The following is a 26,663-nucleotide window of genomic DNA, read 5'->3' as shown; positions in this document are numbered from 1 at the left end:
TTACTCTACAGCACCAACTTTATCTCCAGTCAAGAAACACTTACTTTGAGCTACACAAGTATCAGTTACACTATTCTGTAAAAGTCTGTTGAACCTTCATTTCAGAAAGTTTCTCATTTTATTACCACAGGCATAAGTTGTAGGGCAGTGCTGATTTTACCTGGAGTGTTTGATGTGACTTGTGTTTATCTTCCCAGCAGAGCAAGTACATTTCCGAATTCAAGACAAAGACAACTCTGAAAAGCTGAGCCTGACTTTCGTAATTACTACCTATACAAACATCTGGAAGACCAATTCATACAAAGCCTCTGAAAATTAAAGGAGATGTTCACAACTACGTATTCAAAAAACCACCTCACTTAAGGTAAGTTGCTTGCCAATGGTATTAGTCCCATGGCTTTTTCTCTTGAAATTCATACTAGATTTATGTTGTCAGGACTTGTTCTTATAAATTTTTGGACTAGCTCCCATGGTCTGAACATTATGCACAGTCTCACTTAAATAAAATTTAAATAGCTATGATGAAATCAAATCTTCCAGAGTTATCTGTATACTAGGAATTTTTAATCAAGCAAACAATAGCTTCAAGTCACTTAGTTTTTCAATTTCATACTCTGGAGCTCTCATACATCAGATGCCTGTTGTTAGCCTAAATCTCATAACTACTCTTCACTTTACTGACCTCAGTAAATAAGTACACAGTGCTCAAAGGAATGGCACCTTCTTCAGTATGAACTGGACCAAAGCTCTCAAATGAACCAGTTATAAGCAAACCTTAAGTTATTTACACAGGGCATTCCTGGTGGCCATCTTGTGTCAAAAGCACATCCACACAATCGATAGCATGCTCTGGCTCCGCTGGGCTGCAGACAACCACTAGGCTGGGATAATGGAGGCACAAAAACAAACCAGTGTCTCGCAGATGAACAACTTGTCTTTGATCTCAATTGTTTTCAAGAATGAGACTTTTTTTTCCCCTCCCTCCCTAAACAGCAGCAAGTAGTAACCTCATAGAAAAAAAAAAGAAAGAAAAAGAAAAAAATCTAGGCAAGAACGTTTTCCCTTCAGCTTTCTCCTTCCCAGACATCTTCTAATTATCTTACCAAGATTTAATGACAGGCTTATAATTAAGGATGCTGGTTAAGTTTGCCAGCTAGATAAAGGAAAAAGACTTCCAGCTCTTCTACAGGTCTCCTATTTATCCTAATGATGGATATAGCTACAGCTGTTCTACCAGCTTCATAAAGAACAAGGCTCTCTGGCTTCCTACAGCAGGGCCTCAATGGCAGCCGTAACTAAAACAAACAAGGAAACCAACCACACTGTCAGTGCGTTACAAGCGCCCCATTGAGAATCACAGAAAGTTGCATCATTAACAAATTCAGTTCTTTGAAACAGTTTTACTGTGCCCAAGTTACCCACTTCTGTTCACAGCTGCTCCAAAACCCTGCAGGAGAAAGACACCTGGAACAGAGTGCTTGGAGCCTGCACATCATACACAAACCCTCACAAAATCAGTTAACAGCTGCAGCCTGTTTAAGCTCTTCCCTGTTGCAACTCTCTCACCTCCCTATTGCGAGGCCTGGGCCAAAGAAGAATTTACTGTTTTCTTAAAAAACAGAAATGACACTATTATTTTTAGATAATTATTAGGAATACTGTCAGCTCTCGTCTCCATTCCAGTAGTTGAGATTATTCTTCAGCAAAAATTATTCTGTGAAGTTCTGTAACAGTAGATATTCAGTTCTTCAAATGCCACCTGCTCATTAGTAAGGCCAAAGTCATGACACTCAGGAGTACAAGAAACAACCTTCTGATGAACCAGATTCCTCAAGCACCAAAATGGACACTACCAAACTTCAGATAAGGTAGGCATAGCATCTGTTCTTCTTAGACCTCTGTGCATGACCTGATCACGTTAAAAGGTAACAGTTTCAGGAACTTTCTGGTCTTGATAAGGCTAACATTTTCCACGCTATACCTACTTGAAGCTAGTAGTACAATTCACATCAACTATGGAGCATCAGCCACTGTACTTTTATCTTCAGTAAGTTACTTATTTGCACCCTTCCTCAATCTATTCTTGCCATTCCAGTCCTGGAAGGGAAATCCAAGTATACCCTCACAGAAGCAGGTGTTAGCTGTCTCACCTCACTCTCCTTCCTGTTTGTCACCAGTAGCTGTGACTTCCAGCCTCTTCCCTGCGTGCTTGTGCACAGGCAATCCTTAAGGCTCCCAGGGAATCAGAGAAGTTCTCACCAACATGAAGTGGAACTTCGTCCTGACAAAGACCTGACAAGCAGGAGTGTTCAATAAACTGGATAAGCTGTACGTAAACATGTGATGACCTGATGTAATTAGTTACTTCTGGGGAAGTCACACTTCCTGGCCTACAGAGACCATTCCCTAGACAACCCATTAGGCATTACCCTCATTAACCACTGGCAACAAATTAAAGGAAAAAAAGTGTTCTCTGGGTTATCAAATTTCCATTAAAAATTATATATAAGGATACACATGTATAAGATATAAAGAAAAATATTTTTGTGTATATAAGAAAAATATTTACATGTATTTGTATGTGTGTCTATATATATAGACACACACACTTTGTATTTACAAATGGAAATCGTGGAAGTCAGTATGAATAATTGTTGACTTCGGAGAACTTGAGCCAGGACCTGAAATTCAGATCTAAGTGTATCTAGATATTTTGCACATCCTGACTCCAATTTTCCTCCCATGCATCACTCCTTTATATCTGTACTGAAGACAGTAGTAACAATATCTGGAATTCAAAGTCCAGATTCATTACTAAGTATTCAGATCTTCATAACACTGTCTTAACATATTAGAAGTCATCTTCTCAAGGCAGGATGACACGTAGAGTAACAAAAGGGGAAGGAAAGAGGCTGGAGGATCAACAAAGCCCTAGTGAGAATCAGAGTTCATCCAACCTTGACTCTAAAGAACAGCACAAAAAAGGCTGGTGTAAACAAAACAGTCGATCCATCTTCTCCCCTCCCCCCCACAAGTTTGAGAGGTTTCTGAAAGATGAACATTCAGCCCTAGCCACACTGAATGTGCTCAAAGGAGACAGAGCTCAAAAGGATAAAAGCAATAAGGCAGCAAGAAGAGACCAAAAAAGGACACTAGCACATAAGAAGAGGGTGAAATACAGATCCATAAAAGCAAAAACATGAACTCACCTTCACATGAACGGAAGCAAAGTAAAATTCTGACTTTTATACATGGACTAGGTTTTCCCAAGAACATTGAGGAGAAGAGGAGAGAAGAGCAACAAAAATATCCACCCAAAAAACTTTAAAGCAGGGTATACATTCTTTTCTGCTTTTTCCATATCACCTTCATATCCTGATCCTGTTGCTATTCTAGACTAAGATCACTGGGAAGTTCACATGACGTCTTGCCCAAAGTCAGAGACTGTATAGGCAGGTGTTTCACACCAATCACTATTGCTTGCCAGAAATTCAGCACGGGGTTTTCAGCCTGCTAAATTGCATCCTCAGGCCACTGCTTTCTGCAGGTTTCAAAGCCAGTAATCTCCAGCTCCATCTAGTTTGTGTGACTCGTGCAGAGCAGACTTCAGTAGAAATAGGCTACAGTCAGGTTCAGGCACTAGATTTCCCCCAGCTGGCTGAGATGCTCTCTGCCTTTTGTACTCAAGATCTGATACACCAACTGGAAGAGTGATTTATAGAATTTTCTCTTCTTCATTTCTGGCTATAGGAAGCATTTATTCCACACCCAGAAAGGGTGTGGAAATAAATTACTACTGATACCTGTCAATTCCTTTATTAAAAAAGGAGGCACAACACTTTCTATTCAGCTTAGAGAGCTCCAGTGTACTGTAGCATTCTTTAGAGGAAGCTGGGCAGACATTTAGTGAGTCGACTTGGAGGCAGTGTAGCTCTACTACTGTAAGAAAAAGCCAGCTCTGACAATCTGACTATGTCACAAAGTCACAAGTTTAGCCAGTAACTCGACGTGGCAAGATACTTTTGCTTACACTTGCTTCTTTTGAATCCAGTATTGCATATCCCTAGAACAAAGCAATATTATATTCTGAAATACATTAGCATTTTCACAAGTCCAAGCTCACTTCCTGACTGGTTAAAAAAAAAAAAAAAAAAAAAAAAAAGTACATCATTCTCGCATGTGATTTCTACTGCAAAAGGTAGCATTGCCTACATATTCATACATTGTAACACTTGTTTCCAGAATGATACACCTTTTTCCTACTCTGGAAGTCACAGCTTGCTTTCCTCACAGCAGACTCCTATTTGTTATGGACTTTAGGATTAATAAGAGGGATTCCAAGAATACACAAAAAACGCAAGAGCCTGACACCAACCAGTGAGTCAGTCTGGAAATAGAAACAGTTTAATATCCACTTGTCTGGACCAACACATAGAAGAACGAATATTAGTGCCATTACTGTGTAGAAATACTGTTTCAATCCGTGCTACAACTGAAGGCTTGGCTTAATGAAGCCTTTCCTACACATGGAGGCAAGCTATGGAGGTGTTCTTTACATTGTAGCACTAGCTTGTACAAAGCAAAAGTGGTAAAGGAGGGTTTCAGGTGGTAAAGCACAGATCAAGCCCTGATTGTTACTACAAAGATACAATTCTGTCCTTAATCTGAAGACCAGGACACTACAGGGGCATTCTCCATGCAAGTCCTTCATACTAGCCAAAGTAGAAGCACAGTACTACATTAGACATACTTGTAATTATAACTTTCCATTCATTATCCCCACCCGAAGAAACAACTGAACAGAAAGAGAGCATTATACCTTTATTGTGTACTAAATTGGTTGCCTTTCTCCCACTTTCGGCTGTAAGATCTGCAGGCAGCTGTATAATCTTAACAGCATTGAGCTTGTGCGTGATAAAAAGACACAAGGCAACACGCTAAATTAAGGTGAATATATTTATAAGACAGTGCTAAGATCTCCATAACAAACTATCATTAGCAGATTAGCATTATGAATCTAATCCAATTAAGAATTTCCTTTGCAAGTGCCTAGAGGAGCTAGAAATCCTTTGGGAAGCTCTTTCCACGCTTTGAAATGCTCCCCTGAGTCAAGCCTGCAGCTTTAACACACCAGGAAAGACCAGCTCCAGAGTAGCTATCGGGCACCAACACAGCCACGACTTCCACCTTGAAGCAAGTTGCCACATCCTACTGAACTCTAGGAACAGCTCGAAAATGGACTGCACAGCTGCACAGAAAAGACCTCTCGGCCCAGTCAACATAAAATCATCACCTTCCCCAAGAAAAGGGGCAGAATAGCTAAGAGCTTTCATTACTGACTGTTTAGTACATTGCACTTTTTAAACAGCTTCATATCATTACAGATGTCTGACATGACATTAGTCTAATAGTAACAAGTGAAGAAGACGAAGTATAACTTAAGTAGTTACACTGCCCCCTTATTGATTTTGACAGAATCCTAATGCCTTCCAAGCCTCATCACTTTATGCTGATTTTGAGAACAGCAGCAATCCATGACTTGCTCTGAATGCCCAGCTCAGACATACTCTTGCCTATATTGCAAAATCTGTTCACGCTCAATTTAACATGAGCACATGCACACACAGGTGAGAATCAAAACCTGCAAGTCCCCAAATTAGATTAGTTCATGAAGTTTTTATTGTCAGTAGTTTTCTGGTGTCTTTAGTTTAAATTCAGGGATTTAGGCTGACGTTATCTGCTTTTCATGAAGAGATTTAGGGCGAAACAGGGAGTAAAAGATTTCATTGGTACAACTTTGCCTAACAGAACTGCCAAGACTGATCATGTTACCACATCTGCAGGCACATGCGCAGTGACTCTCTGCACTAAGAAACCAGGCCAATGCAATTGCTTTTTTTCTTGTTCAGTATGTAGTCCACACTGGCCTCAGCGCTACTTAAGTATTAGAACCAAACATGCACAGAAATAAACGTTCAGTTGTTTGCCTCTTCTACAGTTTTTTAAAACAGTACAAATTAACAATTAACAAATTAAGATAAATGCATTTAAATTAATGCTTGGAATAGCACATGCTTACTCTCTCAGCTACAAAATGCACTTAAATAGGTGTTACAGCAGGTTTTTGTCAGTTGTTTAATGTAAAAAAAGTAATAAAGTCTTTTGCAAAGTTTAACTACAAGCCTTTCCAAAGCCGTCAGAAGTGTCAGTGTACACGAACATATGTAAATCAGTGTATTGAAACACTACTCCTCCTTAGTTCACTTCTAGGCTGGAAGTTAGCCTCTCATGCAGTTTTCTGGACCTCCTGCTATTTCTTGAAGTGGCAAATATTTCAGTGCATTCAAAGGTTCACCTGAAAGCCTGAGGCAGCCAAAGATGCCCATTAAGGAAGTGATTACCTAAGACAATAGACAGCTAACCTTTCCCTCCCTTCACACCCTCACACAGAATGGACACTTAAAAAAAATTAAAGCTGGAGTAAAAGTCAATATCAGATAAGGCAGGAGAATTTTAGATGTGAATAAGGCAGGGAAAGAGTTATTGATGCCCTACAAGTTAAACACAACTTTTTCCATTCTATGTGCGAAGCATTTAACTGATGTGACTCAGAAAATAAGCAAAACTCCAGCTAGCTGAGCTTCATCTACTTCTCTTTGCAGCTCTGTTACTCCAGTTCTTCGACAACAGTACTTCAGAGAAGACTGCCAAATCAGAGAGGAAAGAGAGCCAAACGCTCCAAATATAAGCATGAAGAGGCAAGTGTTGCAAGAAGTTTGATGGAACTAGCAGGCCCAGTAAAGATGTAATATACTTATCCCAGGACAGCCACAGGACGATCCAACAGCAAAGGAAAGTCTTTTTGCTGGGCAGTGTCACAACACTGGTATTGTCTGTTTACCGTAACAGGCAGCTGATTAGTTTTAGACAACCAAGGCACTTTGCAACGCTAGCAGCGCTTCAAAGCCAGCATGCTGTATGCAGTTTGTAACAGGGACTTCCAACAGCAGCATTCAGTGAGGTTAGCAGTTTTGAAGAGGGCTCCTCCAACCAGAAACTCAGGCAAAGGGACTTCAAAACAAAACAAAACTGTTCTCCATTAGTTCTCCCTCCTGTTGCTGCTCCCCTCCCCCATCTTGTTAGCTAAACTTTTCCTCTCACAGGGATCTTTCTAATCCTTCAGTGAAGCTGTAATGAATTTGCAACATCAGTCAATTTGCAAACTCACTTCTACATGAATCAAGTTTACCACAGGCTCAAAAGCATGGGGAATTCTCATAGTCACATATCTAGAAGAAAAATATAAGTGGAGAACACCATGAGAAGTACTGGATAACAAATTCTTTACATGACTGAAAGTGTAGTCCATTCCAAGAGGCCCAAGTTAATACAGAACAACAGAGTGAAAATGTTCACTGTACTATTTCCCAAGTAGCAGGTTATAGGCAGACAGCATAACCAAAACCAGACTCAAGAACTAAAAATTGTATGTTCTGTTTTCAAAGAAATAATGAAGGGAGGAAAAAAAAAGCTCTCTGGAAATTCAAACCTGAAGATAGTCATCTGACTATGTTATTAATCCAAGTATGGTGAAACTAAGTATCTGGAGGGGAATTTACATTTTCCTATATCCCTCCCACCAAGCTAGTTTATCTGGAACCAGGCTGATAATCCTAACAGTACATTTACTCTTTCCAGTACCAGTAGGAGTTTTATACTGAACTAGTGATTCTGAAATGGTGTTCTGAAAAGAGCTGAAACCACAACAGATGAATCAGGAGCTCTCTTCTAGCTACATAAATTCAGGAGAGCGGTCACTCCCACATATATCAAAGCTTGTTATTTGCCATCAGAGAAGTAAAATACTATCAGATCTGGAAAGTTTAGAGGGTTTTGGCTGCAAATGTACTGTTTTCTGCAGAACCCTACAGGTTTAGGTGCTAAAGCCTTTATTTTACATTCAACCACTGCTAACTAGAACAATTGCAAAGTAGGCCTGGATCACATCTAACGACCGGAACAGGCTGTATAGGCACAGACAATAGTCCCTAAACTGCCCATCAAAGCTCAGAAAGTGCTTTCCCACTCCCAACCAGAAGGAACATGGAAATAAATGATCCACACAATTCCTCGCCCACCAAATTCATTTTGACATTAAGGTAGGGACAACTGAAATTTGACATCCACATACTCAACTAATGAAGCTAACTCGCACACTGTAGGTTTATACAACATGGTGGAGAAGAGCCTTCCCTGCACAGGAAGGGACATAACTAGTTCATAGGCCACTGAATTGGTTTAATTCCTGGTTTTATCTTCAGCCTACCACATGGTTTGCGTTCATCACTCCCCTTTGTCATTCATTTTCTTTCATAATATGACCTCTCCTATACAGCTCTGATCTACTGTTCCTAGGCCAATTTAGAGCTCTTCTAATAAATGCAAGCCAGCACTAAAACTTACAATAAGTATCTAAAGAACAGTTTAGCTGTCAAAAATTCAGCTAATATGCCAGAGCAATATATTGAAACTGCTATTCAGGTTACTTATAATAAGCATTGAATTTCAGCTACTGTTCTTTAAATAAAAAAGGCAGAAAGGAAGTTGCAAGTGCTACCTTTATGCCTAAGTTTATATCCAGAACGGAAGTTTACTTCAAAGCAAGATGTAGGAGGTGAAAGGAAAAAACCATGAAAACAAAACTCAAGCATCATCCTTCTGAAACAACTTGAAGGCTTTGGCTGAGTGGTAAACAGAGGTCCTCGAGCAGGGAGGCAAAATATTGCCCAAGCTTGAGGTCTTCTGGAGAAGCAGCCCATGCAACCGTATGCAGCAGGCTTGCTGCGCCATTACAGGCTATGCAGCTTCCCACACTAAGGCTTGGGTTAGCGTTGATCACCCAAATGCTCATCTAAGAGCTATTCCAAGAAAGGTAACAAACAAAGTGAGAAAGAATAAGCAGAACTGTGCCTTCTCTTCCTATTCTGAAAGGTGACTAGTTAGCCACAGTTTCTTTTTTTAATACAACTGACTCAACTAGAATATAGCCAAAGCTTTACAGATGTCTGATCTTCATGACCATTTCCCACTAATACAAGAAACTTGCTAAATTAAGTCATGAAATGAAGCCAGGTTTAAGTATGCACAAAGTGAACTCATTTGCAGTTAGCATTAACTAGGATAGTCAACTAGAAAAACTCTCTAGCATTAGTCACAGCACTTCCATCTCAAAATCTAAACATAAAGTTTCAGCAATCACTCTAGCCTGAGTAAGAGAAGGCTTCAAATGTGTTTCCATTTGACTTTGACAGTATCGGAAAGCAAACACCAAGTTTTAAGCAACTACATCCTATACAAGAACAAAATCTTAATTAAGGCCTACGAAGAAGGTCAGACAAAAAATAATCAAACAAACAAACAAACTAGTGAACCTTTCAGTAAATATTAAGAGAATCTACACTACCACCAGTAGCACTTCCTCAGGGTAAGAGGGATGATGTCATGGCTGCACACTACGGCATTGTTGGGCAAGTCTGGCTATACACTGCTAACGGGACACTCCCTACAGAACTGTGACCACACATTCAGTTTTCCTGGTATCAGTAATCAGTTTAATAAGTGTTCAGAGACCTGCAATTAGCTTATAAACACAGTATAACCACGAAGCACAAGAAAAAAAATGGAGGAAAAAAAAAAGAGAAGACAGCTGTAGCAGGATAGCAAACAAAGCTCCAAAGCATGAAAGAGAGAAAGGAATGCGGTTAAAAAATCTCCCCTAAGGAAGAATACTCTGCACTCCAGAGCTCCAGCTGTTTGACTTGCCCCACTCCCTCCTCCACTCCATTATCCACTCTGGCTGTGCTAATTTAACACAAACCACCAGCCTGCGTCAACTGTTGAACAAGAGATACGGGTAAGGCAGCCTTTGATGCATCTGGGCTCCCGATGCAGAAAAGAGAAAACTTCAGGGCGGAAAGTTCAGGTGCCTTTGCCGGGTTGCTTTGTGTTGTTAGCTTGAGAAGCTCTGAAGCAAGGCACTGAGAGTCCTCCCTGCTGCAGTCTCTACTGACGGCCTTGCAACTGCCTCTACAGGCACCTCCAATACAGCCCCGAGATTTGCATGCAAAAAGATCTGCTTTTATCAACAAAGCCACACAACTCCAAGCAAGAGGACCCAACTACCCGGAATTCACAGCAATCACTCCTGTGGATGACACAAGCAAGTCTAAAGCGTCAGGAGGAAGGAAAAAGGAGGGAAAGGAATAAACCGGGCCAATTCTAAAGTCTGGAGCTGTGGATTTACACAGGGAAGGTATTTTCACATTTAATATACTTTGGGAGCACTGCGAGGGTTTGAAAGTCATATATGCAGCCAAAATGGCGCTGAGAATAAAAATATAATTTAAAGGAAGGTCGCCATATTGTAAACAGTGAAGCAGGGAGACACAGAGACAGCAACCTCCATTATTCCCAGCAGCTGCAGCAGCACGGAAGCGCTGGGAACGTCAGGCCTGGCGCAGAGACTCAACCGCGGCTTCCCCCTAGCCGCGACCCTCCAGAGGCCCCCCAAGCAATGCACCCTTTCAGAGGGGTGAGGAGGGGAAGTTAACTGCTTGGGGAGGGGGGAGGGGGGGAAGGCCCAGCGCGGGTAGTATCAAAGCAGCCAGGCCGTGCAGCTAGCAGCCTTGCTTCTCCTTTAGGCCTCTCAGACGCTGCTCAGCACAAAAAGAAAGGAGGATCGCAGTCCCCAGCCCCCAGAGAAGGCAGTACAGTGACTTTTCACTTCAGCTGTCCCGGATTCATCACTTCTCACGGGGATGGAGACAAGTGGGGTCTGCACCTCCTTTTTGTTCCTGCGTGGTGCGCCCGGCCCTGTTATCCCCTCCCCGCACAAGGCATGGATCTAACGGGAAGCAGGAGCTGCTGGAGACAGCCTGGCAGGAGGGAATGCACTGCCTGGGCTGGGACACCCAGATTCAGAGGGAGATAGTGCCGAGCCTTACCAGCACTGGAGGTGGAAAGCAGCAGGGCAGTGATCGCAGCACAGCAGATCCCCTCCTTCCTTGCAGCTATCGCAGCTATCATGGTTAGTGGCCCTGCCACTTCGCCTGGGCTCCTTCTCGGGCCTCCTGCTCTTCTTTTCCCCATCTTCGCTCTTGGGGGGAGCCAGGAGGGCTTGGATTTGCTGCACATGCACACACACACACAGACAGAGAGGGCTCTCAGGGGCTGGGCCGGACCCTGACCCCGAGCGCCCTTCTGCGGGGCGAGACGGCCCCGGGCCCGCCGGGGAAGGTGCGTGCGCCGAGGTGGCGGTGCGGGGCCGGCGGCCGAGCCCGCCCCGCCGCCGGCCCCGTGTCCAGCGGGGCCTCTCCCGCGGATTGGGCGAGCCGCCTCCTTCCCTCCGCACTTCCTTGTATGGCCACGGGGCTCCGGGCCCCTCTCGGGGGGCGGGGGGGGGGGGGCATGGGGGTGTCCCTCGCCATTTTGCAGCCCCACGTCGGCCCCGGCCTCCCCCCCCCCGCCGCCGGGCCTCACCTCCATGAGCCCCCCGGAGGTGTCCAAGTCGTAGACGATCGTCTTGGTCTCCATCTTCTCCCACATTCATCCAGCCCGGGAGCGGCCCGAGAGCCCCCCCCTCCCCGGGGGAGAGGGAGCGAGGCGGGCGGCGGCGCGGGCGGGCGGGCGGCGCGGGGCCTAGCCCACGGGCCGCTGCGGCTTGCCCGCCCTCCTCCTCCTGCCGGGCCCGGGGGCGGCTGCGGGGGGCCCTGCGCCCGCTGCCATGCCGCGCAAGGGCGGGGAGGGGAGGGGGAGGGGAAGGGGGAGCGGCCCGGTGCGGCGCGCGGCCCCGCTCCCGCCGCCGCCTCGCGCACACGCCGCACGCACCGCGCGCACGCACGCACGCACGCACACACACAGGCGGCGCCGCCGACGCTCAGGGCCCCGCCGCCGCCGCCGCCGCCGCCGCCGCCGCGCCGCACGCGCACGCGCAGACCGCGCCCCGCCGCCCTCCCCGCCCCGCGCAGGCGCGGCCCGCGCGCCGCCGCCGCCCCTCCCCCTCCCCCTCCCCCTCCCCCTCCCCCTCCCTCTCCCCCCGCCGCCGCCGCCGCCTCCTCCCGCTCTCGGCCGGGCACGGCGGGGGAGGGGAGGAGGACGCGCGCGCCGCCATCGCGCAGGCGCGCGAGCAGCGCCCCCCCCCCCCCTCCACTCCGTGCCCTTCTTCTCCCCCCCGCCCCTCCTCCTCTCGCGCTCCGCCCCCCCCCGCCTCCTGCGCAAGCGCGCGGGGCGCCGGCGCGGCGCAGGCGCGCGAGAGCCGGCGCAGGCGCAGGGGAGGTGAAGCGGCGGCGGGGAGGCAGAGCGGCGCGCGCAGGCGCGTGGCTGCCGTCACGTCCTGGCCGCGGGGGAGGGGGGAGGGCGGCCGTGGGTGACGTGATGGGGCGGGGCCCGCGGCGGGGCCCGCGTGCCGGCAGGGGGCGCGCGCTGCGCCGGCGCGCCACTTTGCCCGTGACGTCACTGCTGCGGAAGCCCCGCCCCTTAAAGCTATCCCGCACCGCGACGGGGCCAGGGAAGAGGACAGGGTGGGGGGCAGCGCGCGGGGTGCAGGGGGCACACTGGGGGTCGGAGTGGGGGTGCAAGCTGGGGGTTGAGGGCGCAGGCTTGGGTGCAGGATAGGGGGGTTGGGTTGGGGGTCTCGGGTGCAGGCTGGGGTGCAAGCTGGGGGTTGGGGGTGCAGGTTTGGGTGCAGGGTAGGAGGTTTAGGATGTGAGTCTTGCGTCTCGGGTGGGGGTCAGTGTGGGGTGTTGAGTTTGGGGGTGCAGCATGCAGTGGTGCAAGATGGAGTAAGGGGGGGTCAGATGCAGCACTGGGGTGCAGGAGGGGTCAGCATGGGGCTCAGGGGACTCTGGGGTTGCAGGGGGCATAAGTGTGGGATGCAGGGTGGGGGTTCAGGGTGGGGGGCAGCACCGAGTGCGAAGGCTTCTGCTAGGGTGCCGGGGGTGGGAGGGTGCCGGGTTGTAGGGGCCGGGAGTGCAGGCAGGTTAGTGGGGTGCAGGATGTGGGTTAAGGAGGGATATGGGGGGGTTCGCCGTGCTGACTGGACGGTGGCGGGTGCTCGGGGGTGCGGGTGGAGGTCAGTGTGGGGTGCACGGCCGAGCCCGAGTGCCGGCGGGGTGAGGGCGGGTGGGGGCGGCCCGGCCGGCCCTCACCGCGGGGAAACACGCCACCACCACGGTATCTTCTAAAACACCATTTTTTATTAATGAAACAACCAAAAGATGGGGGGAGAGTTGGGGGGTCGCTCTCCGAAGGGGGATGCGCAGCTGAGGATGGGACCCTATTTTACACCGGATATGTCCAAAGCCTCAGCCCGGACGTGGCGGCGGCCGGGGGGGGGGGGGAACCACGACAGAGGTGGCCGTGCCCGGCCCCCCCTCCCCGCCCCCCTGCCCGGCGCCGGGGCCGAGTCCCGCCGCGAGGCCGCAGGATGCGCGGGGCGGCCGTCGGGGGAGGGGGGGGGGCACTGCGCCACGTCGGGGCGAGGACCCCCCCGGCCCCGGGCAGCCGTGTCCTTACCTCGGGGCTCCTGGCGGCACCGCTGCCCCCGGCCGCGGCCAGCTCGGCGCACCCGGTGCCCACAGCACGCACCGGGGGCCCCGTCGGGGTCACCGGGGAGGGGGGGGGGGTCCCGGCCGCTCCCCCCGCCGCGGCACGTTCCTCCCATGCGGGTGCCGAGGGGCGGGACGGGCCCTGCTGGCCCGGAGCCGGCGGGGAGCGCGGTGTCACCCCGAGGGGGCGGCCGCGCCGGGGGGGACAGCGGGGTCCCCCGGCGGGCTCCGGCCGGTCCCGTGGCGCGGGGTGTCTGCGGGCGCAGGGGGGGCCGAGGAGGGGCGGCCGCGGCGGCGCCCCGCTCTCCTCCGCCTAGATGGACACCTCATATTCTCTCGTCTCCTGCAAAGAAAGCAGACTGCAAGGGGTTGGACAGGGGCCCGCGCTGGGGGGGGGGGGGGGGGGCGGGCAGGGGGCGCCCCCGACGCCCGAGCCCCCCGGGCGTGCAGGGCCGCCCCCCCCACCCCTCCCCGCCGCGCACCGGGCGCTGGGGGCCGGGGCTTACTCCCGTCTCGTAGCTGGGGTTGTCAAACGCCGCCTCCACGGCGATGTGGTCGTAGCGGTGCGAGGCGGCGAGCGGCAGCTGCAGCGCCGGCTTCCCCCGGAGCCTGCGGGCACGGAGGCGGCTGCGGCGGCCCGGGCGCGCCCGCCGCCCGCCGCCCCCCCGGGGCCGCCGCTCCGCTCACCTGGAGAAGTAGAGGAAAACGCCCCCGGCGAGCAGGGCCACCGCCAGCGCGGGCAGCAAGACGGCGACGGCGACGTTGGTGCCCTCCAGCGGCTTCTCCGCCGGCACCGCCTTGGCCACAGCTGGCCGGGAGAGAGGGGGGCTCAGCGGGGCCGGCTGCGCCCCGGGGTGGGGTGGGGGGGTCCCGCTCCCCGCGCCCCCTCTGCTTACCGTCCAGGTTGCGGTTGCTGTAAAACTCATCGTAGGAGGCTGGGGAAGAGAGCGGTGCGGGTGAGAGGCGGGGGGCGATGCCGGGGTGGGTGGGTGGGTGGGGGTGTTATTGGGGGGGGGGCTCACCCGCTTTGCAGATGGGGGGCGAGCCGCTCCAGCGCGACGGGTGCCCCGGCAGGCAGCGCAGGCTGCCCTCGCCCAGCAGCACGTGCCCGGCGGCGCAGGAGAAGCGCAGCGCGGCCCCCGCCGGGTACAGCCGCTTCTCGGGGCTCTGCAGGCCGTTGGCGGGCGCCCCGGGGTTGTGGCACGGCTCGTACGCCTCCGCTGCGGGCGGGAGCGGGAGGCGGGCGTCAGGGCCCGCCGCCACCCCCCCCCCCCGGGTGCCCTCGCCCGGCCCCCGGGGGCCGCGGGCACTCACGGGTGCACTTGGGGACGCGGTCGCTCCACTTGGGGCCCCCGGCGGCGCGGTCGTGGCAGGTGAGGAGCCCGGCGCCCGTCAGCACGTAGCCCTTGTCGCAGACGAACTGCACCGTGGCCCCCACCGGGAACTTGGGGCTGGAGACCACCCGGCGGCCGTGCTCGGCGTCCCCGGGGTCCCTGCAGGACGTCACTGCGGGCGGGAGGCGCAAGCCGGTGACGCCAGCGCCGGGGACGGGGCGCCGCGCGGGCGCAGCCGCCGCGCCGGGGCGCTCACCGCGCTCGCACGCCGGCAGGTCGCCGCTCCACGTCAGGTCCCAGTGGCACATGAGCACGTCGGTGCCGGCGAGCTCGAAGCCGGGGTAGCAGTGGTAGGTCACCACGGTGCCGTGGACGAGCTCGGGGTGCGAGGTCGTCTTCCAGCCGTTGGGGATGTCGGGCAGCTCGGGGCACGTGTCGTTGCGGGGCACCTCTGCGGGCAGAGCGGGGTGAGCCGGGCGCCGGGCGGGCCGGGGGGCACCGCGCGCCCGCCGCCAGCCTCACCGTAGAAGTGGATGACGAAGCCCTGCTGGTAGCCGAAGACGCCGGTGCCGGGGTCGGACTGGAACTGGATGGTGACGTCGGCCGTGGAGGCGTAGAGCTTGAAGCGGCCGCGGGAACCCGTGTACTGGCCCAGGATGCGCGCCGTCAGGTCGTCCCCGTCGTAGAAGGTGAGCACGTCCCCCTTGCCCATGCGCAGCCTGCGGCGGAGCCGGCCGTGAGCCCGGGCGGCGCCCGCGGAGCCCCCGGCGCCCCGGCGCCCCGGCGCACTCACACCCGCACGTCCAGCATGACCCGCTTGTCCTCCTCCACGTGCAGCCCCCAGATGCAGTCCTGGCCCTTGCCGTACGCCTCCGGCCAGTTGGGCGAGAGCACCACGCCGGCCGTGTCCGTGATCTCCCCGCTGCACACCGCTGCCAGGTGCACGGCGGGTTCGGCGCGGCCCCGGGGGCAGCGCGCCCGCCGCGCCGTGCCGTGCCGCGCCGCGCCGCCCGCCCCGGCACCCACCGCGGCACGCCGGCTCCGTCTCGTTCCACTGCGGGTCGCTGGGATCGACGCACTCGATGATGGTGGAGCCCTGCTCCAGCGTGTAGCCGGGGTCGCAGCTGAACTCCACCGTGGTGCCCACCGGGTAGCGGGCGTCGCTGGCCGTGAAGTTCCCGTACTTGACGAAGGGCTCGTAGCAGTGGCCGTGCTCGAAGGCTGCGGGCGGAGGGGCAGAGGTCCGCGGGGACTCGGGGACACCCCCGGGCTGCCCCCGTCGCCCTGTCCCCTACCCTCGTAGCGCAGTGCCATGCCCGTGGAGGCCCCGCTGCTGTCGGTGGTGAGCTCCACGAAGAAGTGGCGCCCCGTGCTGAGCAGCCCCTCGATGGGCAGGTACTCCACCTCGTAGGAGTCGTACACCGGCGGCGCCTCCACGTTGTTCCCGTTGCGGATGATGAGCCTGCCGAGGTGCGGCAAGGTCAGGGTGCCGGCCGCGGCTGATGGCACCCAACCCCGGGGACAGCCAGTGGTGCCCACCCCTGGGCAGGGATGATGGCACCCGTCCTCAAACACGGCTAATGGCATCCGTCCTTGGACACGGACAACAACGCTATCTCCAGGCACAGCTAGTGGCACCCACTCTTGGACGTGGCCAACGGCACTCTCCCTGACCACAGCTGATGGCACCCAGCCCTGGAGATGACCAACGGGCATGGGCGATGGCATCCATCCTTCGACACACTCAGTGGCACTGTCCCTGGGAATGGGTCATGGCATCGGTCTTCGAACACGGCCAACAGCCCCAGTCCCGGGGCATGGACGATGGCACCCATCCTTTGACACGGTCAGCGACACCCATCCCCGGGCACGCATGATGGCACCCATCCTTGAGCAAGGCGCCCATCCCTGGCCATGAGACGGGGCTGCCCCGAGGTGTCCCCACGCCCCCCACCCCTGCCCTGCGCGGTGCCACCTGGGCCCAAACCTGTCGTCATCCTCGGCCAGCGAGACCTTCTCGAAGTGGAGGTGCAGGCGGTGCCCGGCGGGCGCCTCCAGCAGCCAGTGGCACGTCAGGTTGTTGCTGTAGTTGCCCGGGAAGCCGGGGGAGACGACGCGTCCCACCGTGGCGTTGCGGATCGCCCCGCCGCAGGCCGCTGCGGCGGGCGGAGGGGCGGTGAGCGGGCGCCGAGCCGGGCGCGGCGGGGCGCGGGGACGCGTCCCGCCGTCGCCGCGGCAGGGCGCAGGGGTGCTCACCGAGGCAGTGGGGCTCGCGGGCGCTCCAGAAGGGCCGGGTGGCGTTGCGGCAGGCGAGCAGGCGGGCGCCCTGCAGCCGGTAGCCTGCGGCGCAGCGGAAGCGGGCCTCCCCGCCGGGGTGCAGGCTGGTGACGGAGACGTCGCCGTCGGCGGGCCGCGCGGGGAAGGGGCAGCTCAGCAGGTAGGCTGGGGGCGCGGCGGCGGCGTTACGCCCGGCGCCGTGCCCGGCTCCCGCCCCGGCACCGCCGGCTCCCCCCAGCGCCGCGCGGTGCCTCTCTCTGCCGCTAATTATGTTAAACGAGCCCGTAATTGCTCGTGCCAATTATCCCTCCATTAGCGCTGCTCGACGGTCGGCGCCCGCTTAACCCGGCAGCGGCGCCGCGCTCCGGATCGCCGCGGGGGGAGCCGGGGCCGCCGCCGCTCACCTTGGAAGTGGAAGCGGAAGGAGCCGGGCCGGGCGGGCTGGGGGCTCTGGAAGCGCAGGGTGACCACGTTGGCGGGGCTGCGGATCACCTGGCCCCGCTGCAGGAAGGACTCGTTGGCCAGCACCGCGGGCTCCAGCCCCGCCGCGCTCTCCACCGTCAGCGTCTCCCCCTCGGCCAGGCTGACGTTCTGCACCTGCGCGGCGCGGCGTCAGCGCGGGGCCCGACGCCGCCGGCACGGCGCCCGCCGCCCGGGGCGAAGCTCGGCCGCGTGGGGACGGACAGACAGCGGCGGCGCTGGTGTCCCCCCCCCCCCCCGCCTGGCCCCGGCTCACCTTGATCTCCACGCCGTAGCCGGGGTACACGGAGATGGTGTAGGTGCAGTCCAGGCCGTCGGCGCCGGTGCGGCCGCCCGGCTCCGGGGAGGCCAGCGAGCCCTCGGGACCCGCCAGGCTGCGGTTGCAGGGTGCCTGGCCCGGCTCCCGCGCCGCAGGCCCGGCGGCGGCATCCTCGGCGGGCGGCGGGGCGGCGGGCGGCCCCGGGGACGTCCCCGGCGCGGTGGGCGGCGGGACGCTGGCGGGTGGCGGCGGCGGCTGCCCGCGGCTCGGCCCCCGGCGGTCGGCGCCCGGCGGCGAGAGCGGGCGCGGGGGGTGCGGGCGCGGGGCGCCGGGGGCCCGGAGGGCGCCCGCGCCGGCTCCTCCTGCCCCAGGAACGCCTCGTGCAGCAGGTCCTCCAGCAGCGGGTGGTGGTTGAGCAGCTTGAGGGTGGGCGCCGTGGTCACGAAGCGCGCCTCGGCCTCCCGCTCGGGCGCCGTGGGCAGCGCCGTGGGCTCCCCCTCGGCCTCGGCGCTCGCCCCCGCCTTCGCCTCCAGCCCGTTGAAGCCTGCGGAGTAGGGTGGGTTGGGGCGGGGGTGAGGTTGGGGGGGGGGGAGGCTGCGATGCCCCGGCGCCCACCTGGGGCACGGCAGCGCCCGGCACGCCGCCAGGAACGCTGCTCTGCCACCCGCCGCCGGTGCGCCCGCGCCACGAGTTTGCAAGAGCTCAGCTGGACAGCACCCGCCACCGCCGACTCCCGCGCCCGCCGCCGCGGCCTCCCCGTGCATGTGCCGTGCCGTGCCGTGCCGTGGGAGGCCGCGGCGGCGAGGGGCAGCCCACAGCCGGGCCACGAGCGCACGCAGCTCATGGCCTGTTGTGTGGGGCCGATGACACGACGCTGCCAATTACCGGGTAATTATCCACAGCCGTCTGCAGGGCAGGGCCCTTCCGAGATTAATTGCTCCGTGACTGCCACTTTTAAGGGGCTATTAGGGGACATTAGCTCCGGAGCGCGGCGCGGGGAGGGGGGCTGCGTGCGGCGGCCCCGGCCCCGACGGCACGGTCCCGCGGGGAGTGGACGCCGTGCCACGCCGGCTCCGAAAGCCAGTTAACTCCCCCCCCCCCCCCGCCAGCCTGGCCAGAATTAATTTTTAATAGGATCCATTTATTAGCACATAAAATTAAATGAGTTTATACCGACGGGCGCCAAAATCTCTTTTAGACTCTAATAGCAGATGAGTGCCCCAGGCCTGGCCCGGCCCCGCTGCCCGTGGTGCTTCCTGCATCCCCACCGGCGCTGCCGGGACAAGGCCGGAGCCCGGTACCCCCACGGGGCAGGTCAGTCCCTGGGGTCCGGCACCCTGTGCTGGGTGGGAGGATGCTCGGGGCACCGCGGGATGCTCGGGGCACCGCAGGATGCTCCAGGCACCACGGGATGCTCCAGGCATGGGCAGCTGGTGCCCAGCTGGTGCCACGTGTGCCCCCCCCCTTAGCACCATAGGGCTCAGCGCCTCCACCCTGGCACATCCCCGCGCTGCAGCTAAGCAGCTTATCTTCAGCCACAGTGCCACATCCATGGCCCGGCCCAGGCCCCAAGGTGACCCGGTGACGCCAGCGCCGGGCAGCACCGTGCTCCTGCCAGCCCCAGAGCCAGCACGGAGCTGCCGGGGCTCGGGGCCGGCGGAGAAGGAGCGGCTGGGTGCCCTTGGCACGCAGGGCACGCGGCCACGGCCCCGCCGGGCTCCCGATCCGTCACATCAGCCTTCCCGCCCGGCAGTCTATTAATGGTGGCCGCGAGCGGCGAGACGCGGGAGACTAATCCGTCTGCGCCGGGCGGCCGGGCCCCCCCGGCAGAAATCGATCGCGCCTGGTGTCGCAAATAAATAAATAAGCGTGCACGCAGCCGCCCGGGAAGCGCCGGGTCGATACGGCCTGCAAATAAAGCAATAACGCGGCGCTCGGCAAAGTGGCCAGGACAGGGCCAGGCGCCGCCGCGGCCCCGTCGAGCCTCGGCTCCCCTGGGGCGAGCCAGGCCGGGGCGGGCGGCCGGGTCCCCCCCCCCCACCGTGCGTGCTCGCTCGCAGGAGCCGAGGTTTATTTTCCAATTTAGAAATCCAATCCGGCTTTGCCCCCCGCCGGCCCGGGCTGGCGGCCGTGATGAACGAGCTGTCAGGCACCGCGCGCTCGTCGCCCCGCGGCTCTGCCGCACCGCGGCCCCCGGGGCGGAGGGGGGGGCGACGTGCCCCGCCGGTGCCACGTTGCCCATCGCTTACCCCGGCGGCCTGGGGCGCGGGAGCCCCGCGGGGACGGCACCCGGCTCCCTCCCGGAGGGAGGGGAGGGAGGGGAAGGGAAGGGGCAGGGTGCCGCAGCCGGCGGGCGGCCGGGTGCGAGGAGCCGGGGAGCTCCCCGGCGGGCGGGCACAGCCCGCGGACGACGCCGGCTTTAATATTCACGGCGGCGCTCGCGGGGAAGCGTTTGACCTTGTGTGTTTTGCGATTCTCCTTGAATTGAACAGTCATTTACCCGCTGACACATGTCACATGTCGCCGCAGCGGGTTCCCTGGAGCATCGGGGAGGAGCGGGCGGCCGGCGAGCGACGCCTGACGTCTCAACGCGCCGGTGGGAAGGGGCCCCCGCAGCCCCCAGCCCGTTCCCCGGCCCCAAGGGGCGCGCGGCGTGGGCACTGCCCCCGGCCTCGGCACCGCCGCCGGGCAGCCTGGGGGTGGCCGTGGGGCGCCCGGCCTCTCGCCCTTGGGCCGGGGCCGCGGGGAGGATCGCGCCCGCTGTGCCGGCTCCCCCCGCCCCCGCCGCCCGCGGCCCGTGTAATCCCGCTTCCCCGGCTCTCCCTGCGGAGCTAATGCATTTGTACAGCAATTTCCCTGAGCAGCGGCGATGATAAATTGCACGTCTGCTGCTATTTCGGACCTGATAGCTACACCCCGCGCGCGCCGGCGGAGCCAGCCAGCCTCGCAGCGGCGTTTTTCCCCGCCAGCGCTCGAAACACCCCGTCCCCCAGCGAGGCGCTGCGGAGAGGCCCCCCCCCTCCCCGTGAGACGCCCCCGCGCCGCGGCGGCACCCAGCCTCCCGCCGCCCTGGGGTGCCCACAGCGGCAAGCAGCAGCCGCGCAGGGTCTGCGCAGGGGTCACCTGTGTCCCTGTCCCCGTCCCCGCTGCCCCAGGCAGGTGCATCCCCGCAGCGAATGCGCCCTGGGCAGGGTGCTCCGGCACCCCGCAGGGCAGGGGCACCCCTGGGTGCTGCACGCCGTGGCTGCTCCCCTCCTCCGGCCAGCGGCGATAATACACAAAATCCAGTGGCGTTAAGCGCAAGAGACCTGCTTGTGCAGCCCCGCGTTCGCCCGCTCGGCCGTGTCGCCTTCCCCGCGGATGACGACGTTCCCTCCCGGCGAGCGCGGAGTGCCACTGCCCGCCGGCACCGCGGCCGGCGCCTGGGGGCTGCCCCACAACAGCCGGGCTCGGCGCTGGCTCCGGGCGACGAGGAAGCGATCCCCGTCCTGGCAGGCGGAGAGCTTTGCCACGCGCCGGGGGCATCGCCCAGCCCGGGCACCGCAGGGTGACGGCACCGAGGGTTGCGGCTGCCTCTCCGCCCCTGCCGCCGCCCCGGGAGGGATCGTGGCAGCCAGGGACAGCCGGAGCCTCCCCCTGCCCGGGACCGCTCCGGAGGATCACCCAGCGTCGGCTCATCTGGCATTTCGAGCGCCTCTCTCCATTTTCCCGGGGTCACAGCGGCGTTCTCGTGACTGATTAATATTTGATCCCTTCAGCACAGCTCGTTACCGCATTTAAATTATATATGCACTAGCAGCCACTGGCCCGGCGAGCGGGCGGGCTGGCTCCCGGCGCCTCGCCTGCAGGCTGGCGGCTGGGAGCGTCCCCAGCCCAGCGCAGCGGGGACCGGGACCGCCCTGCCTGCCAGGCGGCCGGCGCGGCGAGCGCTCCCCGGCCCCGTGCCCGGGCGCGGGGGTGTCCCCGGGTGCCTCCGAACCGGCCCGGGTTGCCCCTTCTCCCGCCGCGAGCAGGATCGGGCAGGAGCGGCGCCGGCGCCGACCGAGCGGCCCCGCGGGGGCTTGCCGAGGGCGGCCGCCCGCGCGCTCCGGTGCCGGCTGCCTGGTCTTGGAGAGAATCCATTACCTCCCCGGTTATAGACGGCTTTCAAAGGCAATCTTTCAATTGTGCGCATTTAAGGCATTGATTGGAGGCTAAATTATCCTCTCCTGCCGGATCCGTCGGAGACACAGCTTCATCCACCTCGCCGGCCGCGCTCGCAGGGCCCCGGCGAGCCCCGAGCCGCCCGCCCGGGGAGGGGTCTGCCCTCCTCGGGGACCCCGCCGCCCTGCACGGCACCCCCCGTGCCGGCCCCACGCCGCGACACCGCTGCACAAAACCCCTCGGCCCCGCGCAGCGCCGCCTGCCAAATCCTTTCTCTGCGGCGCTGACCTGCAGCCCGCGGGCCTGGCCGGCGGCAGAGAGTTCCCAGGCGAGTGCCGGGCAGCGCTGCAGCTGCCCCAGCCGCACTGCCCTTCCCCGCGAGGCGCCCCGGCCTCCCGCCTTCCAGCCTAAGAGCATTATCCAGATAATCCAGGCCTGGCAGCGCGGCGGCGTCTCGCCGACGAACTCCTCCGAGGCACGCAGGGGACGAGCACGCACTCGGTTAATTACTGAGGCAGATGCTCGTTTCCTTCGCCAGTCCCGTTCCTGCCCGCAGAGGCACGGCCCCCCCCACGCGCGCCCCGGGACGGCACCGAGACCCCCCCGCCGTGCGTCTCCCGGCTGCATCATCCCGCCGGGCGTCATGCCGACGGCGGCTGGAGCCACGCAGCCTCGCGCGGGCAGAGCCGGCACGTTGCCCCTGCAAGCAGCCAGCCAGCCCGGCCCCGCAGGGACCAGCAGTGCTTCCCTTGGCCCCGGGCTGCCCGGCACTCCCAGGGCTCCCGAGTTACAGGGTGATCCCTCCAGTAAAGCAAAGATGCCCTGAACGGCCAGGCCTGACACAGCTTCGGAGAGGCAGGGGAGGTGGTGCCGTGCGGTGGAGCTGGATGGAGCCGTGCTCTGGCACCAAGCACCCTCGCTGCTCCGCGCTGCGGGGCCCAGGCCCTGCTTTCGGCCCCAGCAGGAGCAAGCGCTCCCTGATGCTGTTTGCTAAGTGCAAGCGTTGTTTGGACCAGGCTCTGCTCCCTGCCCAGAGGCCCTGCAGATCCAGGGCGTCAGTGCAGGAACTGCCCCTCCTGGAGGGGGCAGCACATGCCACCCACCCATGCTGCCAGGGGCAGACCCCAGCAGCACCCAGTGTGATCCAGGTGGGGGGAAGGCAGCCAGAGCTGCCGCCAGTGCTGCAAGGGGCCCATGGGTCACCGCACAGGCAGGACACCCAGGGAGGGGTGGCAGGACAGAGGCAGGATCAGGCCCTGCCTTGCCACTGCCCAGGCAGGGATCCGTCAGTCTCTCTGGGCTTGAGGAGGGGTCTGATGCTCCCCCATGTCCCCCAGACCCATGTCACATCTCCACCATATGCCAGCGTAAGGGCAGTGTGTGCCCATCCCTGGAGCCAGGTCAAAGCCACCACGACATCGAGCACCGCAGCCCTGCATGGGAATCACTGACTGCCGGGAAGAAAGGGATCATGTGCATGGGCGAGGGGCAGCTTGGGGCCCGGCCCTGGCAGCATGGAGGGGCACAGAGGGGATGGTGCCCCACAGCTTCCAGCCCTAGGAAGAGCTCAGCACCTCCCAGGGCATCCCTACCTCTAATGCGCTGGGAAATGCACATGCAGAGTTTAATTAACTTTATTGATATTCAGAAATTAGGAGACTGACTAGAGGTAATTGCTCATTAGAAATCATTAAACTGACACAGCAAGCACCAACCTCCCTCCCTCCCTCCCTCTGGAGGAGCCTGCCCTGCCCAGGACCCTGCTCCCAGGACACAGCAGAGCTGGGGACTGGGGACACGGACCCCTGTCCAGTCCCGCTGCCCCCCAGCAGCGCTGGGGGAGGGGATGCCCTGGCCTTGCCCCACTCGCTGCCAAGCAGAGGGTTCCCCACATATCCCCCCCACCCCCCAACTAACAGGGCTCTGCCAGCAGCCCCCACCAGCAGACAGAGATGCGAATAGCAGTGGGCACGGGGCCACCGCGTCCTTCCCCGCCTCAGCTCCGCAGCCAGATGGGGAGTTTATGTAACTCCCTGCACGGCTGCTCCCTGCAGCTCGGCTCCGAGCTGTGCAGGGCTGCTTCCCTGCCAGCCCTGCTCCCCAGCCAGCCCCACCTCTCACCAGGCAGAGCAGGGCCAGACCCACTGCCCGCTCCCTGCCCCACGCACAGCCCACAACTGCTGCCAGCAGCCTCTCAGCCCCGAGGGACCGGGACACTGAAGCCCAGACGGGTCCTCACTCCTGCTCTGAGGGGCAGCCGAGACCTGAGGCATCGAGGCTCTGGGGCCGTCGCTCAGGGCTGCCCAGGGGCAGGGGCTGTACGGGCCCCATGGGCAGCACGGCCAGAGAGCCAGGGGGAGGCAGGCAGCGGCCGCTCTCCTTGAGAAGAGCCAACACCCTCCGCTGCTTGCACCTCCCCTACACCTTCCCTGCAGCCAGATGGGTCCCCCGGCACCCAGAGCCTCCGAGCCCCGCAGAGGGGGCCGGCACTCGGGGACCCCGCGCCAAACCCGCCGCCGAGACGAGGCTTTTGGGGCCGTGGGAGCCGGTCCGGCCGGGCAGCGCCGAGCCTTGCTCGGGGCACGGCGCAGCCCGCAGTGGGGCAGAGCATGCCCCAGCTGCCGGCGCAGCGGTGCGTGGGCGGGTGCCCCCCCCCCCCCCCGGTAATACCGGCAAAGGGGCTGTCGCCGGAGCCCGCCGGGGGCGGCGTTGCACCAGCGCGGCTGCGAGCTGCTCTGCGCGCCCGCGGCGGCTCCGTTCCCTGCGCCACCGGGCGGCGGCGGGGCCGGGGGGCGGAAGGGAGGAGAGGGGCAGCACTGGGGCAATGGTGGCGGCGCACGGCGGAGACCCGCGACCCCCGCCGCACCGGGGGGGGGGGGAGGAGGGAGGGGGCAGGGTGCGCGGCGGGAGGGAAAGGGAGGGGGGGGGCGAGGGCAAGTTGGCAAAGTTTGGCAGCGGCGACGACGTGGGGCTCGGGGCCACCCGGTACCGGGGTCGGGGTGGGGTGAGGGGAGGGGGTCCCCGGGGGCCGGCTCTTACCGTGCGCCGGTGCGCGGAGCAGCGCGGCGAGGAGGAGGAGGAGGAGGAGGAGGAGGAAGGCGGGCGGCGGCGGCGAGCCCATGGCCGGCGGCGGCGGCGATCAGCACCACGGAGAGCTCCGCGGCTGCGGGCACGGCCGGCGCCGCCCGCCGTAACGCTCCGAGTGCGGCGCCCGCCAATCCTGCGGGCTGGGGAGGGGAGGGGGGGGGGCTCCTCCCTGCTCCCTCCCCCCCCCGCCGCCCGCGCGCCGTAACGCTCCGAGTGCGGCGCCCACCAATCCTGCGAGCTGGGGAGGGGGGCTCCTCCCTGTCCTCTCCCCCCACCCCCGCCGTAACGCTCTGAGTGCGTCACCCACCAATCCTGAGAGCTGAAGGCAGTGTGTCGGGGGGGGGGGGGGGCATGGTTCTCCATTACCCCCCCCCCCCCCGTTCAAACCCAGCGACCCCATAGCTGGAGCAGCAGTGGGGCAGAGCACACCAAAGGCCGCAGGGATGGGAAAAGGCAAGGCCAGGCTGCCCAGTCGCTTCCCCCCCCCCCCCCCGAAGCCCCCCGTCTCCTGCACCGCTTGTCACAGCTCCCCTGCACCAGCTTCTGCACCCCCAGGCCTGCACTTTCCAGGCACCCCCCCCCCAAAGGCTATGCAGAGCCCTCCCAGCTCAGGGGGGCAAAGCCCCCCACCTGCATTCCCCATCCCTAAATAGCTAGTAATGCCCTCGCTCGTTGTATCCCAATCAGGGAAACCTGGGTCAAGGGCAATCCTTGCAGCGGGGGGGGGGGGGGGGGGGGGGGCAGGATTTTACTCCATACTGGCAGGGGGCTGAGACCTGCCCCCAGCCCCATCACTTCTGCTCCTTTTCCTCCGTGCACGTCGTCTGCTCCGGAGGCTCCGGGGAGGCTGGAGGCGTGGGGATGAGTTCCTTGCAGCAGGCAGATGGCGTTGGCACCGTCGCACAGCACCTCCGTGCTGACTGCTGGCCGGTTCTTGCATGCGTTAAAAATAAAAACCCAGGCTCTTTGTTTAATAACCCCCCCCTGCAATCTTCCTGAAAGCCCAGATGGCTTCACCCTCTAGCACTGACACCGCACACGGCGCGAAGCCTGTGAGGCCCCGCTCCTCGGCTCTGCAGCAGGGCTGAGCCCTCCGGCACACGCTGCCGCCGTCTCCAGCCCCAGCCCCACGCATGGGGGCCACCGTTAAAATGCAACCTCCAGAATATTTCTTTCTTATTTCAGGCGTTGCTTTTTTTTTTTTTTTTTTTTTTTTATTGCACCTCTTCAGGGCCAGAAACCACTCCAGGTGTAGGTGCAAGTCATGTGCCAGCTTGTGTGAGCAGCCCCACGGCACAGTCAGCCCCACTGCCAGCCCCACGCACGGCCCGACACGGCGGCGAGCTGCCGTGCAGCTGGGGAGCCTGGCACACCTGCAAAGCGCTTTCCGTGCTAAACCCGAAACTTTGATCCAGCAGCAGCTCCATAAATGTTTAATGCAATAAAGCCCTGGCAGTGCTTGGAAGATGTGCATTTTGA

At 59.7% G+C, this 26,663-nt stretch overlaps 2 protein-coding genes across 6 annotated transcripts in view; both read right to left on the bottom strand.

The window, feature by feature from the left end:
• Positions 1 to 11,708, bottom strand: part of PHF12 (PHD finger protein 12) — a 32,377-nt gene extending 20,669 nt beyond the window's left edge. For all 5 annotated transcript variants that reach the window (XR_009960409.1, XR_009960410.1, XM_062592460.1 and 2 more), the window contains exons 1-2: positions 11,539 to 11,708; positions 11,004 to 11,185 (exon numbers count right to left, since the gene is read on the bottom strand). Coding sequence is in view for 3 of the 5 variants with exons in the window: in XM_062592460.1 (XP_062448444.1) it covers positions 11,004 to 11,185; positions 11,539 to 11,604 (248 nt within the window). In the remaining 2 variants the exon portion in view is untranslated. The remainder of the gene's footprint in view (positions 1 to 11,003; positions 11,186 to 11,538) is intronic.
• A 1,545-nt stretch (positions 11,709 to 13,253) lies between these two features.
• On the bottom strand, positions 13,254 to 25,218 carry SEZ6 (seizure related 6 homolog). The gene is made up of 17 exons (XM_062592818.1): positions 25,137 to 25,218; positions 18,260 to 18,498; positions 17,952 to 18,209; positions 17,620 to 17,812; positions 17,195 to 17,380; positions 16,926 to 17,094; positions 16,234 to 16,400; positions 15,965 to 16,159; positions 15,732 to 15,870; positions 15,461 to 15,657; positions 15,195 to 15,389; positions 14,919 to 15,110; positions 14,627 to 14,824; positions 14,501 to 14,539; positions 14,292 to 14,412; positions 14,111 to 14,213; positions 13,254 to 13,963 (listed from the first exon to the last, which is right to left on the bottom strand). Exons 1-17 carry the CDS (start codon positions 25,216 to 25,218, stop codon positions 13,931 to 13,933), a joined length of 2,706 nt encoding a protein of 901 aa, XP_062448802.1. The 3' UTR covers positions 13,254 to 13,930.
• Between the last annotated feature and the right edge of the window lie 1,445 nt (positions 25,219 to 26,663).

This window comes from Rhea pennata, chromosome 20 (assembly GCF_028389875.1).
Source record: "Rhea pennata isolate bPtePen1 chromosome 20, bPtePen1.pri, whole genome shotgun sequence".
NCBI lineage: Eukaryota > Metazoa > Chordata > Aves > Rheiformes > Rheidae > Rhea > Rhea pennata.
This window is presented reverse-complemented; position numbering and strand designations above follow the sequence as displayed.